The sequence below is a fragment of the Paramisgurnus dabryanus genome, chromosome 8, assembly GCF_030506205.2.
Source record: "Paramisgurnus dabryanus chromosome 8, PD_genome_1.1, whole genome shotgun sequence".
NCBI lineage: Eukaryota > Metazoa > Chordata > Actinopteri > Cypriniformes > Cobitidae > Paramisgurnus > Paramisgurnus dabryanus.
Window position 1 is genome coordinate 25874541 of NC_133344.1, and position 13740 is coordinate 25888280.

A 13740-nucleotide genomic window follows, 5' to 3' on the forward strand; every position below is an offset into this window, starting at 1 on the left:
TAAACATACAATATATCAAATGAAAGAACAGACAGAGTTCTCCTCTTATAAACTCTCAAATATTGGTAGGTTTCACCAAATTTTTAGCAAAAAGCTTTAAGATAAAAAAAATTTTTTAAAGGACTTTTATTAGAGTTAATTTTTTGTTTGTTTATTTTGAGGGTCGCTCTAAATCTGATTTCTTTCACGTGATGCATTGCTTCTGGGTTGTGTAAGTTGCAGAAGAGCCTCACCTGGTATTACGGATTACCGGAAATACTCGTCATTGGCGGGGAAATGGCGTTTCTCTTCATTGAGGAGTTAACTCGTCAATGGCAGGGAAAGAGTTAAATAATGGTGCAAATTCAAGTTATAACACAAGCGCAAACATTAGTAAATCGCATTGCATGAATCATTTAAATAATCTCTTCCCATAAATTTTGCGTCTGAAAGGGAAACTCTTTGAAATGCATATGCAATAAGGTCAATCGCAAAAATAACTAGACTGCACCTTTTCAGCGCTTATTTTCCTCTCCGCATCTTAAGTAAATCCCGACAGTCGTTATTTAATGACAAAATGATGGTAGCTGTTATTAAATCTGGGCCTAATTTTTTTTATTATTAATTTGATCAAATAATTAAGGCATAAAGTATACACTGATACAATTTGATCTGTTATAAATGTTGATCCTCTTTTGTGGTAATATTTTCTTGTTATTGTCTTGGACCATGTCTTTATAAACTTTGCACAAGTGTTGTAATTTTCTGGCAAGGCTCCTTAAATTTTTCTCAAAGCTGAACTTCAGTTTACTCCCCAGACACACCAAAGCAACATACATAAAAAAATAAATGCATCTATAATCAAATTTGGAATAAAGAGCACAAAATCAGTTGTTGTAAAGTTGGACATCACTTCATTATGTCATTTCTATATAGATGAGCACAGTGGACAAATGTATTTATGATAAGTAGGTATTATATTGGCTATGTATTGCCTTTGCATATTATCCAAATCATTAGATATTATTGCATATGCAGCATTTTATCCAAAGTGACTTACAGTGTATGCATTGTATCAATGTGTGTTTTCTCCTGAGAGTGAAACCATGACCTTTGCTTAGCTTCCACATTACTACCAATTGACCTTTTACATGTATTGTATGTTGGATATCAACGAGAGCCATCAAAGATGTTCAATAGGATTGTTATAGGATTCATTTTATTATGTAGCTGAAATTGATTGTCTAAAGAAACAGAAATAAATTTAGTATATCCAGCCAGTACAGGTTAGTGTCTTGACTTAGTGGTTAGTACAGTGGTTAGAAATGTGGTGCTTATTCAAAAAAAGCATTTTTAGTTTGTCAATAAAAACAATGATCTGCACACTGCTTACAGGTTAACGGCTGCATGCTGGACCCCCTACCCCCAGTAGCCGTTCGGAAATCCAGCACCTCATCCCCCAGCAACATGATGGAGACGTCAATTGATGAGGGCATCGAGACGGAGGAGTTAGACACAGAGGATGACCCCGCCCATCTCTTCAATGCCTATCAGATGACCCGCTTCGGTCAGCGTAGACACACGCTGTCAGAGGTCACCAACCAGCCAGCAGTCTTGACCAATGCAGGTCAGTACATATTAAGACAAAGCTGTGTGTTGTTCAGTGTCTAGTTAAGTACAAGTGTGTGGTGTTTAGACCATTCATAATGTTTGTTTCTTTCTCAATCCAGGTAAATTGTTCAGCATGGGTCAGAACCCTTCTCTAGGAAGCGTCGATTCAGAGTATGACATGGGCTCCATGCACAGTGACCTCAGTCTGCTGGAGGACACACCCTCTCTTAATGAGGTGGTCTTGGCCAACGCACCCATTAACAGCATTCCTCCGTCCTTCATCAGCGCTCGGCCCGCTAACCCCGCCATGCAGGCGCTGAACGCCCAGAGGAGAGAGATGCACAACCGCTCTCCCATCAGCTTCCGTGAGGGCCGCAGGGCGTCAGACACCTCACTCACACAAGGTGAGCAGCATCCTGACTTTATCTGATGTACACTCACCTAAAGGATTATTAGGAACACCATACTAATAGTGTGTTGGACCCCCTTTAGCCTTCAGAACTGCCTTAATTCTACGTGGCATTGATTCAACAAGATGCTGAAAGCATTCTTTAGAAATGTTGGCCCATGTTGACAGTCTTCAACTGTCCAATTTAGGTGAGCTTGTGCAAACTGTACCCACTTTTTCCTATTTGTAGTAGAGATGAGTGGTACCCGGTGCTGTTGTATCCCATCCACCTCAAGGTTGTGCATGTTGTGGCTTCACAAATGCTTTGCTGCATACCTCGGTTGTAACGAGTGGTTATTTCAGTCAAAGTTGCTCTTCTATCAGCTTGAATCAGTCGGCCCATTCTCCTCTGACCTCTAGCATCAACAAGGCATTTTCGCCCACAGGACTGCTGCATACTGAATGTTTTTACCTTTTTACACATTCTTTGTAAACCCTAGAAATGGTTGTGGGTGCCTGAGCAGATTGTGAAATACTCAGACCGGCCCGTCTGGCACCAACAACCATGCCACACTCAAAATTGCTTAAATCACCTTTCTTTTCCATTCTGACATTCAGTTTGGAGTTGAGGAGATTGTCTCAACCAGGACCACACCCCTAAATGCATTAAAGCAACTGCCATGTGATTGGTTGATTAGATAATTGCATTAATGGGAAATTGAAAAGGTGTTCCTAATAATCCTTTAGGTGAGTGTATGTCACTGTTTGTGGAGGAGAAAATCTTAAATCTTATGCTTTTTTGAGCTGTCTTAACTGAAAACAGCTTGCACTGACACACACCTTAAAATGTCTCCGTGACATTGTTTTGTCTCGAGATGCACACCTGTAATGTTTTTGTAAGGTATGTTTAATGACTACTGAAATGTCCTAATATAACCAAGGCCTAGTTCTTGCTTAATCTAAACCCTGTCTGGGAAACCGCCCCATAATGTCTCCACAAAGCCACTTCAGATTTCTGAGGTAAAACTGAAACCTGTTTTAGACACTTTTGGATTAATTTTTTAGTGAGAATTATGGGTGCGGCACATTATGAGATTACCCGAAATGCTACCATGAAGTTTAGCCAAAATGAAATATTGTAAGCGTCAGCATTTTAAGCCATTACAAATATTACATGAATAATAGTGCCCTAAAATGTTTGACTATGGCTTGTCTGCCATTCTTCTATCTCTCGCGCAATTATTTTTGCATAGTCTCTCTCTCTCTCTCACTTGTTTTGCTCTAAATGTCCCACCCCACTGTCAGATGATTCACTGGGTGAATCAGAAAAGGCTTTGAAGATTGAGCCAACACAGTCCATTTCAGTTGTCCTGTGTCCAGAATAATGACCCTTAATCACTTGAAGCCCTAAAATAACCCAAGTTTTTTTTAAACCCTTGACAGTGAAGCCACTGAAGACCATTTTAACATGCATTCAAGTGATTTATAATGCTTTTGCAGTGTGTTTTACTGGAATAGATTGATTGGACACATTAAGTGAGGTCACATGGCTAAACTGCATTTGAGCATTCAGAGGTGACTTGGGTTCAGTCGCTTCTTGTGTCTCGACACCCCCCTGGTGAAAATTCCCACCCGGACAGACGGATAATCGAGCAGAACGGCATCTGATTGCGCGTACATAAATTATTTATAAATAACAGTTATGATTCATAAGCCGACATTTCTCCCTGTATAGGTTTGGTGGCGTTTAGGCAGCATTTGCAAAACCTGGCACGGACCAAAGGGATCCTGGAGCTAAATAAGGTGTACGAGCAGATGGGCTCTGGAGAAAGCCCTTCGCTGGGACTTCTGAACCCTCAGGCCCATCCACATAACTTACTGGACCCTGCACTACAGGTCAGTCTGACTTGAGATCAGCTGTATCTCTTTTAATGATGCATGAATGATGAGTAGTATGATCAAAATCTCCAAGTGAGAGTTTTTTGGCATCTGTAAATGTCATATGAGATGGGCTAATGGATAAAGAGCTTTCACATGACTTTGACCTCCACATACAAAGCATTACAGATTATGTCACTGAAGTCTCCCCTACATCTTGTTATTTTTAATGGCATCACACATGTAATATTACATCCTGCAGATTTGTCCAAGGTGATTGAGAACTAAACAGCAGTGCATAAGGCCATATTATTTGATTATTGGGAGGTACTCTGCTTGAAAGCATCGAAATGCCCTTATTTGAACTTCTGTACCCTTCTAACCTCTCTACTGACACACAGACAGCCTCGCTTATGTAATGACTGGAGAAGAAGCAGCCAATTGTCAGTTGTTTACGGTCCATCCGGGAAGCCCTGTGAATGCGGTCATTGTTGAATAACAGGCTGGTGACTGGTGCCCATTGCTCCAATGCAAGATCACCAAAGACTGAGATCTCCTAGAAGTAAACTGTAAGGATATCTCACAGGACAGGCGCCAGTGTCTAGATGCATCATGGAGACGATTTTATTACCCAGAAGTCATTAGGGAGATTTAAAACAAATAAAACAGATTTTATTTGTTTTATTAAAGCATCAGCTTTGTCTCAGATGTTTTTCTCCTATATATCTTAAAGGGATATAGAAACGAGACTGTAGGCATATGTAGTACTGCAAGAGTATAGTGCTATAACATGTAGATTTTGATATAGGAAGAATTAAATAATAAAAAATTTAGTTCATATTAAATTTATGATTTGTAAATGCAGATTTGTATCTGGTCTTCTTACACGGCTCACTAAAATGTCTTTAAAGGTGCCATAGAATAAAAAACTGTATTTACCTAGGCATAAATCAATGAGAGCTCTGTTCATAGTAATGATATAGCGTGCGCCTCAAATGTGCTTGTTTCTTCATTTTTATGTATACCTCAGGCACACAAAAGACCGCTGGAAAACAGGTCAATCTCAACATAACACCGACTGTGATGTAACAGTCGAGATGTATGCCCCAACATTAAATTAATAACAAAGTTGTTAATAGGGTGGCCTTTCGTGCCAGTTTCGCCGGACACGTCCCGAACATGTTTTCGGTTCGTTCTCCGGAAGTCGCGTTGGTCGACCGCATACGTCATCAAGGTTTAATATTTCGGGTTTAATTTCAGAAAAGCAACCGTTACATTTCAAGGAAAGAATGAAACTACAATGATTGTATGACTTAAAAAAATAAGTTGTTAAAATGTTAAAAACAAAGTTGTGACTGCTGAGTTAGCTACATGCTAATTCATGCTAAATGCTAGCGTTTAGGCTGAAGTTGTACTATTGACTTTACAGTTCCGTTATTAAGGGTGTCACGATTTCGAATCGATCGAAATTAAGTCACAACGTCGAACTTCGAATTAAAAAATGGAATCGTCGATGTTGCCACGCCCCCATGTCACGTCCAGTCTGCTTGCCAAGCGAAAAAATGGTGCTGGTCATTTCTCTGAACTGAGATCCGGTTAAGTTTCAGAACAACTTAATTCAGTTGCTTACGAGTTATGAAAACAGCATTTAAACATGACTTATTGGGGTATAGTCTCACAATCTCGTCTGACAGTAATAAAAGTGCGTTTTTAAGGTTCAAGGTACTGACAGGAATGTTCATCTGACAGGAAGTTTCGTTTTATCAGGTATGTGCATGTACCATAGTTTTCCACTGGGAGCACGAATAACATGGCAGGGCATCTCTGGGTTCAAGGTCAGATATTATATTTCATAAGTCTAGTCTAAAAACGGCATAGCAACCTGTTCTTTCAAAAAAAGTAAAAATTGAGAATCAATTCGTGACCTTCGAAGCGGAAATGTAATCAAAATGAGGATTTGGAGAATTGTGACAACCCTATAAGTTATGCAGGTCCATACTGAAAAAACACATCACGTACCACTCAGAAATGTCCATTAACAATTTCCAAACCATTACTTGTTCCTCAAAATTGGTTTTTTCTTCTGATAGAGACTCAAACATATAAGGTCTGTTTACTAATGTGAGCTACTGACATGAGCCTCAGAGCAGAGCTCAATATTATTATTCATTACCAAATAGGGCAAAAATAGACAATTTCTTATAAGGACAAATCCTAGGGTTGTAAATGGACATGTTAAAACATTTCTGGATCATTTTTGCACTTAATAAGGTAACATACCTTCTATTTAAATATCAAAGAACAATTTAACATATTATTATTATAATGCATTCTTTGGCACCTTTAAATAACATATATGACATTACATTTACAAATGATTATACCAAATAGTGTGTTCGTGACATGTGAACATCTTGTCTTATCTTAAAACTGAAAGTAAACAGTTTTTCCCCGCGGAAGGTTTGCATTTGTCAAAAATGAGCAAATAAAATATTTCAAATCAATATTTAATGTACAGTCAGCCGGTTGTTATTGCAGAAATGAGCCACTTCAGTGTGATCCAAGTGACTGATCACACTATCAGGGCTTATTTCTGCAATAACAATCTGCTGCCTATACATTATCCCTTACAAATCAGACTACAGATTGTAATGTCAAAATTGGTTTATTTCAGAAGACAGATGTGCAATTACTTTCAAATAAAATATCTGAGAAAGGAGAGTTAAAAGATTTTACCACTACAACTCACTGGAGTCAAAACTGACAAGAAACAACCATAAATAAGTTTGACGTTTTTCTTTTCTATGGGTGTTTATGAGCGCAAATAAATTCTTCCTAGAAAAATCTCATTCAGTCGTTCAGTTCCAGCTAATGTTGTAGAAATGAAAGGCAGTGAATGTGATCTTCCATTGATGGCATGCGGCATTGTGCAGATTAGCGACTGGAGCAGACCGGCATGTTTTTCCCAGAATCCCTTAGGGTCTGTGGACGGCTATTCAACTCCACTCTTTTTATAACCGAGTAATGAATCCAAGCATTTGAGAGCACGGCCGCTGATGTGGTCACCTAGCGAGGCGCTGACATCTTTTCTGTGTATATGTGGTTTTGCTCAGGAGGAAAGAGGTCACCAGCATGACACGGCTCTGTGCTCAGGAGGAACACATCCCGCTTTGTTGTCAAGGAGACAGAGTCTAGAACCACAGTACCTCTCTCACAGAATACAGGTATGGCACGCTCATTTCTTATTGAGCAACTTGTATATATCTACAGAGCACAGATGTGACCCTGTCTGTGAAATCCGGGATAAAGTCCCAAAATCTAATAATGAGATTTGCAGTTTGATTTGAATTTGTTTTACACTATGTAGTATGATTTTATTTAAAAAAACATAAATTACTTTAGCTGGGTTTTTTTACAGACAAGGTCATATATTTGCATAGATCTAGACATATTGGATCATCTAACCAACTTTTTTTGTCTTTAACCTTTACATTTATGCATTTGACTGGCATTTTTACTAGGGATGCATAACGATTAATCGCAATTAATCTATAGCAGAAAAGTTATATATGTGTGTGAACGGAGTATAATGACTTTGTATGGATAAATCCGGGTTCCCAAGGGTCCTTGAAATCCTTGAAAGTTTGTGAATCTGGGGGGAAAAATTCAAGGCCCTGGGAAGTTTTTGAAAATATACATAATTGAAAGTGCTTGAATCTATTTATGCAAGAAGATTTCTGGAAAAAAAATCCATATTATTCCCTGTGTAGTGTAGGATAATATCATAAAAATTCTAGACTTTTTAAGCACACGTGCTAAACTGTTCGCTTTAATGCTTATATCTTCTGTATGTGAATGTTGAATAATACCAAAACGCTTTTTTGCATAGTTGTGTTTGAGACATGAAAACGTCTCTGGTTACGAATGTAACTGTTGTTGATTAAGAAGGGAATGAGACGCTGCGTCTCCCTTGCCATACTTCCTGCGTCCCTGTAAGGCCGTCTTTGGCAATATTTATTTGGCCTGATAAATGCACACACATGCATGTATGTTTACATCTGTATATATATTTGTGTGTTTATGTATAATTTATATTGTATATTATTATTAATACTTAATACATAGATTTTTTTTCTTAAAATTATACATGCATGTGTGAATATTTATATATACATAATTATTATACACAGTTCACACACGTAAATGATGTAAATAAAAACTTTTATTCTGCTATAGAGAAATCTCAATTAATCGTTATGCATCCCTAAAAGCAACTTATGTTGCATTCAATATATACATTTCTTTATCATTATGTATGTTTCCTGTATTTGAACCCAATTTGTTTGTGTTGCTAATGTAATGCTCTAACAATTGAGCTACACTACTACCTTTCTGGTACCTAGGTCCCAACAAAAAGTACTAACATAAAAAGACAACTAGTTGTTTGTTTGTTTGTTTTTTAAATTATATCATGAAAATCTGACTTTTTCCATGTTTAAGTGCTATAATTGGGTTCCCAGTGCTTCTATCAACCTTTGAAAAAGATCAACCCAGTAACTTTTGGTTAAGTTTTGGTAAAGCATTCTTTGCAAGCTTGTGAAAAAATAGGTCATTGAGATTTGGCTCCCCTTGTGATGTCAGAAGGGGATAATACCACCCCTTAATCTGCACTATCCAACCACGGCACTGCCATGTAGTGCAGAGATCAGCTCATTTGCATTTTAAAGGACACACCCAAAAACATTTTTGTTCACATCTACAAAGTGGCAATTTTAACATGCTGTAATACATTAACTATATGGTTTTTGAGCTAGAACTTCACAAACGTACTCTGGGGACACCAACGATTTATTTGACATCTTTAAAAAGTCTTGTGAAATGTTTATCGAGCTTCACTAAGATTGCCGCAGCTCTACACAATTCTCATCAGTGTGTGCCTGTGTGTGTACAGACAGCTACTCTGATGGCCAACAGCCCCAGCAGTTGCCAGATGTTCTGCAAAGAAACCCCTCGCAGTCTGGAGCAGCAGCTGCAGGAACACAGGTGCGTTTTACCTCCTTTAGTCCTTCGAGTGGTGTCAAACCCGAGATCTGTCTGTCATACTCCATCTGCTTCTCCCTCATCCGCAGGCTGCAACAGAAACGCCTATATCTCCAGAAGCAATCCCAGATGCAGGCCTACTTCAATCAGATGCACATTGTGGAGGACCCCTATGCAACTATGGGGCACCAGGACTCCTCTCCTCCTGCCCAGGGTTCAATAGCACCAGCACATCAACACCAAGGTCCCCAGGCGTCCCCTCCGTACGTGCCCCTCGGACATCTAATGGAGCCGAACCCAGAAACCCTGGCGTACGATGCCTACCTAAGTCACTACACCCAAATGCAGCAGCAAGCACCTTTACCACAAGGCTTCTCCGCTCAGCTACAAGGCCAACAACAAGAAGCTCTCAACTACAACTACCCAACATGCGAGCCTTCAGGAGAACCTGTCTACCAGGAGCAATACGACTATCCTCTTGATCCCGGACAACCACCTCCACCTGGCCCGACAGAGGGCGCTGGGTACGAAGGTTTGGGCGACGCATTTCTGGACGGCGAAATGATGGAGACTGTGGACTCCCAGCATGGTTTTGTGCTAGTGAACTAAGGCAAAGACAAGGAAAACAACCAGTATTACCTTGATATGCGACTCACTACGGATAAACTGACGAATGATCGGTGGGATTAGGTAAAAGGGATGGATGGATGGAGTTTTGTATCGTGGCATACGTGAGCTGTAATCTTTTTTTTATTTTTTACGAAACTCCTCCCTACCTCCCTCCTCATTCCCCAGCGGTCACACCTGCTGCTCTCTTTCACAATAGAGGGCCGGATGGCATCGGTGCCAGCACCGGGTCGGCTGTACTGCAGGACTGCCGCGTGTGGGAGCTCACCTCCTCTCTCGCCTTCGAGCTGACCGCAGGATAGGAGCTGCTCGCTACGCACTGTATGTAGCACAAAGACAGCCTAGACCTGCAATACGGAGCCTGCTAAAGAGCACAATTCAATCTGAACCAGTTTGTACTGATTCTGAACAAAACTCAAAGAGTGCTTATAGTTGTACATAGTTGACAAGTGCAATGTTAGTTCAAACGTATGGCAATATTAAAGCAATATAAACTAATTTATCTGGAATTGAAAATGAAGCCATAAATAGGAATCACACCACCCAAAAAATAAAGTCAAATCAGTGTGATTTTTTTCACTGTTCACCTGAAAGGCCCTAAAAATAGCAATCTGTTCTGCTTAAACCGCAACAGTGTTAATTCGCTCACTAATATGTTAGTTTCTCAACATCGGCACAGCAGCTTTTGGCGCACATGGTAGGATGAGTCACGACTCGTGTTTAGATGTGATGGTTAATGGGGTGTGGTTTGTACTTCAGGGTGACCTCATCATCTCCATAGGTGCTAATTTAGGTATGCATTTATATAATTTAGAGCATTATTATTATTATTATTTTATTCATATTTCTTTCGCACAAATCTGGGCTTGGAAAGATAACATCTGATTTTAGAAATTGTAGTGAATGATAATTTCACACCTTTAGTCATGAGACACTGGACTGCGGCCAATCAATCGCATTACCATTATTAAATGAATACAGCAGCACTGGCCAATTAAAAATTTCTGGCAGATCTTACCCTATCCACAATTTTCATAAAATTTGGGGATTTCTAACAAAACATGTAGATAATATACTGGAGCACTTTGTGAAGGAAGTGAATGAAAATGTAGCTAAGGAGGAGACGGCGGATGGGTGAGGTCGGCCTGCTCTGCTAGTTTCGTCAAGACAAAAAACTCACCTCTTTTCAATAACGTACTGCCCACAAGCCTCTTAAAGAAGGACACAAGAGAGCTTGACTTGATTGTTTCACGTGCTTTGTGTAAAGTAGGGGTTAGAAAGCGCTTTCAAAACGCAACTGATATTGTATTTAATGTGATAGTGTTCGGTGTGCCTTTTTCTTCTTTTTAAATTAAGTTTGATTCTCTATCTGTTGGTATTGTTACAGGACATACAGTACGTAGATCAGGTTTTACAAAGGTACGAAACCAAAGTCCCCTCAGAAGTGTTAATGTGTAACCCCACAATGTGGAGTTTGGAGCTTCTCTGTCACTTTTGTGCTTTTTGTTTTAATTTAGTTTTTTTTTTTTTTTTGGTGTATACCGTTGAAAAGTATTAATAGCAATATTTCGAATAAATAGTCCAGATTAGTGAATGTGTTGCCATACCATAATCGCACCTTTTGCTGGTGAACACCATTCCTTAGAAATCCAATTCTACATTTACCTTCATGGTTGTTGACCACACATAAGCTACCGTGCTGTTGAAATAAAAAGTTTATTGAAGTATTGTGCGTCTGTGCATTATTATCACTGTGAAATTGTTGTTTCACAACTCACAAATATTGTTTTCCATAGTTACGCAAGCAGGTTTTTAAATGGCTGTGTTTACTTTCAGCAGTACAATAGGAATTTCAGACTCTTTCAGGCGATAGATGAATGCAGCTTTTGTGTCTAATGGAGGAGGGAGGGAGGGGGGGGGTTTATTATGTGCAGACTTATTAAAAAATGTCAATTAACATTTGGGAGAGAGTTCAGCAGAGTGTCAGAAAGAGAAAGAGAAGTTCCTCCTTTGCTTTGACCCTTATTCACACTCTCATGCATGCATTCGCTCTTTCTCTTTCTGTCTCGATCGATGAGGTAAGATCCTGGTTGCCAGACAGCTCACCGCACAGGAATGCTCACAAATTACACAAGCGGGGAAACAATTGTTTTTTCCACTTTGTTCTCAAAATCAACAACCACTAAATGCTTCTCTTGCCAAATTCAAATCAGATCTTGTTGGGGTAGAAAACGTTTTTTATTACATATGCTGTCAATATTTTGTGCTGCCTGCCTACTGCAATTCTGTCCAATTTAATTTTGTTTAGTTTGAGTAATTCATCCCGAAAAATGAAGATTGTGTCATTAACATTTAGTACAAATATTGATTTCGTATGAATTCAAACGATGTGAATCATGAGCAGTTAATCATAGAATATACAAATGATGTCATAAAACTTTATATGAGTCACACCATGAGATTGTGTGGGAATAGTTTATGGGACAGGTTTAACTTGTCATTAACTTCAAAAGTAATGGATTCTCATTTTGGGGTTACCATAAAACCAGCTGTCCAAAAGTCATAATGCACCAAAGTGATAATCTTAAGTAATGGAAAAGGGGATTTTTAAAGGAAAACCCCACTATTTTTCAATATTTTACTTTGTTTTTACCTCCACTTAGACAAATTGATACATACCTATCTTTTTTCAATGCGTGCACATCATCTTTGTACAGCACGTCGTGAATGTGTTAGCATTTAGCTTAGCCCCATTTATTCTTTAGGATCCAAACAGGGATGAATTTAGAAGCCACCAAACACTTCCATGTTTTCTTAAGGAATGAATGGGGCTAGGCAAAATGCTTAACTAATTGGGAATCCGAGGTTGCAGAAAAAATCTAAATATTGAGGAAATTGCCTATAAAGTTTATAGAAGTCCTAAGCAACACATGTTACTAATGATAAAAATGAATATATTTAGAACAGGCGCGCTCAACTTCCAAATTGTTTATGAGTTATCAACTCTCAAGATATAATTTCTTGGATTTATTTAAATATGTCCACACAAAATTATATATTTACAGTAGGAGATTTACAAAATATCACCATGGGACATGATTACTTAATATGCTAATGATTTTTGGCATAACAATTATTATCTTAACCCATACGATGTATTGTTGGCTATTGCTACAAATATACCTGTGCGACTGGTTTTGTGGTCACATATGACAATCACCTGCCACTCACTTTGTAAGGTTATTGCATTGTTTAATTACCTCTGAATAGTCCAATTTAATTGTAAATTGTATCCAGGACCTAAACTGCAACCAGAAAAACATTGCACACTTACAACAACCCTGAATTTATCACTTACCCATACCAAATTCTGTGTGTATTTGGTGCCAATTAGAAAAAAGAAGGTGCATTTTTAAGTTCACTGTCCCTTTAAGAAAATCAGAGTTCATCCAGTGCTTTGTCACAATGAGCTGGTGGTGACATCTGAATGTCATCAGCATAGCAGTGAAAGATGAGACAGCTATTGACAGATGATATAATCCAAGCATATGATATAAGCGAAGAGAAGCGGGCCAAGAACCGAACCTTGTGTAATCGGCAACACTTATGAAAACCATCAAAGCAGTCAAAGAATGACATCATCATCAAAAACTGAATATTGGAAGCAGTATCTTGTGACTAGACCACCCCATACAACTTTGCATTAAAGCATGACATGTCTGTTAACAAAATAAAGTGGTCCTTTATTGTGGTGCATAAACCGTTTAACATTATTAAAACACAAGTAGGAACATCTGAAAACGATTGGCTACAATGAACAATTCAAGATACACAGGATGTACAGAAGACATCACTGACCAGCAAAAGGCCTTAAAAGAAATACAAATATAAAAATTGTTTTTAGAAACTTTAAATACATCAACATTTCTATAAAGATGAATCATTTTTTTTAACCCATTCAATTCAGTTTTTGTGAATAAACACAATGTTGTGGTTTCCTGGCCAGGGTTTATATTAGTTATTTTAAGCAGTTTTTACCAACATACCTCACAAAAAATCATTACTGGTGTGCATCTTGAGACAAAACAATGGCACTGATATATTCTTAAACATGTCAGGGCAATCTGTTTTCAGTCAGGAGATCTCAAACAAGCATTTTAGTCTTGGATCAGACTTAAGCACTGTCCGGGAAACCGCTCCTATACGGTGTGAAACAA

At 38.6% G+C, this 13740-nt stretch overlaps 1 protein-coding gene across 1 annotated transcript in view; it reads left to right on the forward strand.

The window, feature by feature from the left end:
- The window catches only part of sik2b (salt-inducible kinase 2b), a 44196-nt gene extending 32949 nt beyond the window's left edge, over nucleotides 1-11247 (forward strand). Inside the window, exons 10-15 of the mRNA XM_065281225.2 lie at nucleotides 1375-1606; nucleotides 1710-1994; nucleotides 3714-3874; nucleotides 6970-7080; nucleotides 8808-8899; nucleotides 8986-11247. Of these exons, the coding sequence (XP_065137297.1) occupies nucleotides 1375-1606; nucleotides 1710-1994; nucleotides 3714-3874; nucleotides 6970-7080; nucleotides 8808-8899; nucleotides 8986-9505 (1401 nt within the window). The 3' untranslated portion in view covers nucleotides 9506-11247. The remainder of the gene's footprint in view (nucleotides 1-1374; nucleotides 1607-1709; nucleotides 1995-3713; nucleotides 3875-6969; nucleotides 7081-8807; nucleotides 8900-8985) is intronic.
- The last annotated feature ends 2493 nt before the right edge of the window (nucleotides 11248-13740 follow it).